At 49.4% G+C, this 7,048-nt stretch overlaps 1 protein-coding gene across 1 annotated transcript in view; it reads right to left on the bottom strand.

Annotated features, from left to right (window-relative positions):
• Nucleotides 1-3,377: 3,377 nt before the first annotated feature.
• The window catches only part of Cd8b (CD8 subunit beta), a 13,089-nt gene continuing 9,418 nt past the window's right edge, over nt 3,378-7,048 (bottom strand). The window contains exons 4-5 of the mRNA XM_059256710.1: nt 4,955-5,044; nt 3,378-3,418 (exon numbers count right to left, since the gene is read on the bottom strand). Coding sequence (XP_059112693.1) covers nt 3,378-3,418; nt 4,955-5,044 — 131 coding nt within the window. The remainder of the gene's footprint in view (nt 3,419-4,954; nt 5,045-7,048) is intronic.

Here is a 7,048-nt window from a genome sequence, read left to right as displayed (position 1 = left end):
AGAGAGTGAGAGGAGAAATATCCAAGCCGTGAGAGAGAAGAAGTGAAACTTAAGAATTTCCTACTGTGAGATGAAGTAGAAGTGTGTCTCCTGACCCCCGGCAAGCCCTGAGAGACCAAGATGGCTGCGGAGAGCCCAGCCGCTGTTTGCAGGAAGCCTCATTCACAAGCTGGCTTCTCCCTATGAAGATGGGCCGTCTTCTCTGGGAAGACCCAGGGTGGGTCCCCAGCTCTCTCCCATGAGAGGCAAAGAGCCCAAAATGCTGCCCTACCAAGCAACTTACAAAGATGGTGGCTGAAAGGCCACCATCCAAGTCCAAGAAGGGTACAAGAACCACAGGGGTGTCACGGTGCGAGTTCTTGGTTCCTCGGCACACTCTGTGAGTGAGTCTGGATGCTGGGGCCGTCTCTGTGAGGCTCCAGGTGAACCACCAAGCGGTTCCAATGCATGCGGCGCATAGACAGAGCTTGCGGTAGTTCAAGGCGGGAGGCTTCAGCAAGGCAGCAGAGTCTCCACCGCTGAATGAACCCTTCCCTTACTTGTCCGGATCTTGCTTTTGACTGAGCGCTGTCATGATCCTTTGGTGGCAGGATATCAGTGTTGTGGGCACCGATCATTTGTGAAACCTGGGAAGCAACAGCAGATTGTAAGACGCCTTTTCAGGCTCATGACACTGCATTTCTGTAGCAGAAGCAAATGGCAGATGCAGGAGGAAGCAGGTGTGCCCGGGGCTGAGAGCTTTATGTTAGGATGGGTTTTTAGGGCCCATCTCTGTCATTAAAAGGATTAAAAGGCAAAAAAATGCCAGGCAGCGGTGGCGCACACCTTTAATCTCAGCACTCCCGGAGGCAGAGCCAGGTGGATCTCTGTGAGTTCGAGGCCAGCCTGGTCTACAGAGTGAGATCCAGGACAGGCACCAAAGCGACACAGAGAAACCCTGTCTCAAAACAAAACAAAAACAAAAGGCAAAACAAAACAACAAAGAAAACCAAACTACAACAAAATAACACACACAAATATAGCTCAAAACCACTCTAGCTTTGGGGCCAGCAGGATAGCTCAGTGGTTAAGGTGCTTGCTTCCAAGTCTGATGATCTGAGTTCAATATCCAGTACCAGTCGTTCTGACCTGCCAGAGCGCATATGTACAAACATAATAAAGAAACATTTTTTAAAAATGTTAAAAGCCCCTGGCTTTGAATGATGTTGCTTCTTGAAGTCCTTTCTAGGATGAGCTGATTTACAAGGAGGCCAGAGGCGACGGGCCGTTGGTGTGAGGATGCGCTATGGCAATAGAAGGTTGGGAATACCTGCCTCAAATCGCAACTTGAGTTTGCTAATAGGTGATCTGTGAGGCCCAGGGGCTGTTGTGTCCATACCTGGACCATAACAGCAAAACTAGACGGGGTTTTTAAAGGCTTGGAAGCCACAACCCAACTTTACAGGATCAGGAGTTTATGATGAGCTCAAGGCCAGCCTTTGAGATCCTGTCTCAACACACACTCACACTCACACTCACACACACACACACACACACACACATATCCTCAAGTAAATAAATCTGCAAACATTTTTGTTCACTTTCTTTTTGGTGTTTTGAAACAGGGTCTCTTTACATATTCTTGGACTCGATATGTGGACCAGGCTGGTCTCAAACTCACAGAGATCTGCCTGCCTCTGCCTCTGTCCCCCAAGCGTCAAGATTAAAGGTATGCACTGCCAAGCCTGGCTAAATTACTTTTCTTTCTTTTTTGAGACAAACTGGCTGCGATCTTGGACTCCTGATCCTTTTGCTTCACTCAAGTGCCGGCATTACAGGTGTCGGCAACCTTCCCAATCAGCACATCTTATAAGCAAATGTAAAAACAAATCACAGATGTGAACAGAGCTGCCCCAAGCAAGGAGGGGGGCTCAGGACCCCCCAAACACACACACCACACACACACACACACACACACACACACACACACACACACACACGCTGTGCACGCTCTCTGCCTCACTGTTCCACAGAACTCCTGCTTGTCAAATCTCAGCATCCCATCACCAGCTTCTTCAAAAATGGCATTGTCAGGTGACTGGGGAGCGGGTGAAAATGAAAAGACGTGTTGGGACAAACATAGGGAGCGCCAGGATTAGGCTGGCTCTCTAAGAAGGCCACAAGGAGAGGCTTTTGGTCCAGAACTCTCTGGAGTCCTAGAAGCTCTCACGTTATGATTCTCGTCTGTTAGGCGAAGGTGGTTTCTAATTCCAGCCCAGAACTTGCAGAACCATCTCACCATCAGAACTTGCTCACCATCTAAACTATAATTACAAATGGCCTATAAAATATATCAGGCAGGGCCGGAGAGATTGTTCAGTGGGTAAAGATGCTTACTGCCAATTCAGATGTACGCCTGTCTCTCCCTTGAGCACAAGGCTCTATTGCCCTCTTCCATTTGGAGACATGGTCCTTTCTTTCTTCAAACCTGTGTGTGTGTGTGTGTGTGTGTGTGTGTGTGTGTGTGTGTGTGTGTGTTTAGATGTTCTGAGGATCAAACTGGTATGTACGGCTGGCAGATGTGAAACAGCTTCTGTGCTGGAGGAAAACATCAAATCCAAGGGATGCAGGCTGGGGCTCAATCGGTAGAGCATTTCCCTGTGTGCACCAAGCCCTGAGTTTGATCTTCAGTATGGTGGTATATGTGCCGTCCCGGCGCTCAGGAGGTGGAGGTAGGAAGATCAGGAGTTAAAGGTCAGCCTTAGCAAATAGCAAGTTCAGGACCAGCATGGAATAGGGGAGACCCTGTCTCAAAACAACAACAAATCAAATCCAAGAACACCGTCAGAGCCTGAGGACGGGATCCTAGACCTGACGTTGGGGAGCAACCACAGCCTCTGTCTTGTACAAGCCTCTGGCTCCTGCTAAAGATTGACAGGTAAAAATATATGACCTTTTTTTCATGTGTTTTTAAATTTATGTAGCTGGTTAATTGTTTCTGAGATAGGATTTGTAGCCCCAGGCTGGTCTGGTACTATATAGCAGGGAATGACTTTGACTGTCTTCCTTTTTTTTTTTTCTTTTCAAGACAGGGTTTCTCTGTGTAGTCCTGGCTGTCCTGGAACTCACTCTGTAGACCAGGCTGGCCTCAAACTCACAGAAATCAGCCTTCCTCTGCCTCCTGAGTGCTGGGATAAAGGCGTGCTCTACCACACCCGGTGACTTTGACCTTGTAATCCACCTCCTAGTGCCGGGAGTAAACCACTAGGCTTGGTTCACATGGTGCTGGGGATTGAACCCAGGGCTTTGAGCATGCTAGGCAAGCACTCTGCCAAGTCATCCACACCCTCAGGACCCCCCACCCCCACCCCATTCCTGGCTTTTTTGGAGAACAGCACTTACTGTTTCATGAAGCGAATTCGGGCTTTCCTGCGCAGGCCTGGAAGAGCACAGAAAGGCAAGTCAGTGCTGGTTTGGCTGGTCACTAGCGTCAAGCCTCGAAGCCCGAGAGGAAGACAGCAGGGGTTAACCAACACCCACAACTTCATCTGGGGTGCTAGGGTGGGCCCCAAATTCTTCATGTTTCACACTTTGGTTGTTGTTTGCTTATATAGGTTTAAAATATTTAAAATCATTCATTCATTCATTCCACATTTTTAACAGCCTTCATGCATGCTACTAGATCCTACTACCACTATATCCATCATACATGTGTGGAAACTGAGGCATGGAGCATATGAATTGTCAAATAACTTGCCTAAAAGCCATATAGCTAGTGCCAGAGTTTTAATGAAGTTCAACTACTCCAGTTCTCCCTTAAATAAGCTTTCTTGGGGACTGGAGGGCGGGCAGCACGGTGGTGAGACACAAGGCCTTAGGTTCACATCTCAATAAACACACAATAAATGTCATTGCCTTTTGCAGCCGGCCAGGCGCCAGAGCTCAGAGGCATCCGAAGCAGCTTGTGCGCGCTCCCACCGGGATGCAGGACGGAAAGAGAAATGTGTTGTGTTCGCTTCCACAGAATGCTTTTGTTTTTGAGACAGGATCTTAGGTGGCGCAGGCTGGCCTCAAATCTCAAATTCACTATGTAGCCAAGGCTAGCCTTGAACTCCTAATCCTTCTGCCTTTACATCCCAAGCACTGGGATTGCAGGCATGTGAACCAGACTCAGCCCGACCACTGGGGTTCTTAGAATGGGGTACACACAGACTGTGTGTGAAGATAGCAGTATACCAAAGTACTCAGGCCCCTCAGCTGCAGTTCTCCAGGGATGGGGCCCACGACTGTCAGAAATTCACAGGGATCTGTGACCTTGGAAAAGTTAAGAGCCTCTGATCTGGCTGGCATCCCTGACGCTTCCCTCTTCCCGTCATAGATGCCCAGGGAGGAAAGGGGATGTGCTCACGGTGGCAGAGGTGAACAAACAGAGGGACCATGGGTAGTCTGGCCTCTCCTCTGCTGAGGGACAGAGCAGCATCCTCTGAGCAGGAGTGTGGGGACACACACACACACACTTCTAGGAACACCATTCAAAGGCCACGGGTGAGCTCTTTTGGGCACTGGGCTTTCATCTCTACTGCCCACAAGCCCCTGTCTACCCAGCACATGGGCCCTGAGGACATTAGAGATAGCAGCCCTGGTAGGTAGGCAGTGTTCTATGCTTGGGTGCAGCAGTTGAACCCCACTGACATCTAGGGTTTATCTGACTGCAGACACAGCCTGAGTCTCACGTTGGCCCCCTGGGTCTGTGGGGTGGTGTGTCTCTGTGGTACAGAGCATCCACCATGCCCTGGGTTCAAGTCCCTGCACTCTCCCAAAGTCCCTCAGAGACAGAAAAGGCCACTTGCAGAGCCATAAGGTTTGTCGGGGCAAATTGACCGTCTACTCTGCTGCCCTAGAGAAGAAAGTATGGCTAGCTGCACTTTAGGTAACAAAATGGGGGCAACACAATGTCCTGTAAGCATCAACTCACAGTGAAAATGGATGGCCACACTCAGGGATACCAGCAGAACCAGGATGGAGGCCACCAGCAGGCTGAGGGTGATGAGACCACACGTCAGACCTGAAAAAGACACACGTGACACATGGCATGTATTCAGCACTGATTCAGACGCAGGCAGGGAGCAGCCCCCCCTCCGTTTGTAGCCCTGGCTGGCCTGGAACTCACGGAGCTCTGTCTGACTCCCCTTCCAGGAGCCAGCACCACTGGGTGTATTTTTAGCATACTTCCTTCTGGTTGATTTTAAAATTCACTTTAAATATCACAGGTAATTTCATCCGGAAAATGTCAAGTTACATCTACATTTTTAAAGTGTTAATAAAACTCGGGAGTTGTTTATGTTCAAAGGAAATAGATACATCTCATGCCTAGTAATAAAATGTTACTATTCATTTAAAAAAACTATTTGAATTTCACAAAAAAAAAATAGATGGCTATATTTTCACTGTAGTTTACACCTGGTTAGAATGCTCACAGACCAAAACTGATAATTTTGTAATCCTCCCCTCTGCGTCTAAACACACAGTTTTCACAGGTACGTGCAATTTTCATTGTTTGTTCATATATGTGTATGCGAATGTGCACACGGGGTGTGTGCACATGTGTGTGGGTGTGGAGACCAGGGGAGGATGGCAGGTGTCCGGCCCTATCACTTTCTACCTCTTTCCCCTGAGACAGTCTCTCACTAAGCCTGGCACTAGGCTGGGGGCCAGCAAGCCCCAGAGGTTCTCCTGTCTCTGCGTCCCCCAGCTTTTTATGTGGGTGCTCACGATCTAAACCCAGAGCCTCACGCTTTCACAGCAAGCGCTCTAACCCGAAAAGCCCTCTCCCTAGCTGCTGTCTTTGTGTTTTTATTTTAAAGATAAGATTTCCTGTATCCCAGGCTGGTCTCTAATTCACTGTGGCCAAGGATGATCTTGAACTTCTGGTTCTCCTGTCTCCATCTCTCAAGTGCTGGGATTACACTTATGAGCCATTATGACCGGGCTAGGGATTGAACCCAGGGCTTCATGCATGCTAGGCAAGCACTCTACCAACTGAGCTACATCCTGGGCCCCTTTGCTTTCTCCCTTTCAGCACAGTGGGTTGTACCATGTTCATTGTTTGCCTGTGAATGCATCCCTCCCCATCCTTTAATCGTGCCAGCCCATGCTCTGCCCCAGCAGAGTCACAGGTGGTCCTGTGGGCACACCATTGTTTACTTAGCCACCAGCGGGCATCTTAGCTGTTTCCTGTGCTTTACTCTTATAAACAGCCTCACAGAGAACATTCTGGCGTGTTTGTGAATGCAGGTGCCTTCCTGAGGCAGAAGCTGGAAATGGGGACTACTAAACCACAGAGTCTGTCCATTTGGGTTGTAGTAGACTGTCAGGTGCCCTCGTTTTCATGCCCACTCAGCGGGTGCACCTTACGGGCCCCTGTGGATGGCGCTTTAGCTTTAGACAGTCCAGTGTGTCTTCACGGGAGAGAGGGAGAATGACTGATTTTACTTCAGTCCCCATTCTGTGTGGGTTTCAGCCTATTTGCTTGCGTCAGCCGCTTGCATGACTGTTCTGTGATTCGGACATCTGTTCACTTGTCTAGCTTTTGCACGCTAGCTAAGCTGCAGGGCTTGTAACCTTAATGTTCTAGATCCTTCTTCAACACTTTCTGGTCTCAGATCAGCCCCATAGTTGATCTCCCTGAAGGGCTGAGGTGCAGAGCCAAGCCCCGTGGGTGAAGGGACAGAGTGCAGGCTTGGCTCTTGGTGGAGAAGTCTAGAAAGCCCTCCGCATGAGGGAGGAAGAGAATTTCGGCTAGGAGCGCCAGGGAGAGCGCTAACTGGAAGCTTCAGCTTTTGAGGTCGGAAGGCAAGGAGTTGTGTTTTCGTTCCCTCTCACTTCGTGGTTTTGAGAAACCAAGGCCTGGGCTGGGGATCTAGCTCAGCTGGCAGAGTCCTGATGGAGAGACTTGCACAGCTTGACGAATCGGTTATGGCTCACCCGGTTGGTGAGGTTCAAGGGAGGGAAGCTGATGGATAGCACGGGAGTTATACGTCCCTGATTTCCCAGGTAGTGGACTAGTGTA

The sequence above is a fragment of the Peromyscus eremicus genome, chromosome 3 (assembly GCF_949786415.1).
Source record: "Peromyscus eremicus chromosome 3, PerEre_H2_v1, whole genome shotgun sequence".
NCBI lineage: Eukaryota > Metazoa > Chordata > Mammalia > Rodentia > Cricetidae > Peromyscus > Peromyscus eremicus.
The sequence above is the reverse complement of the archived record's forward strand: the minus strand, read 5'-3'. Positions and strand labels throughout refer to the sequence as shown.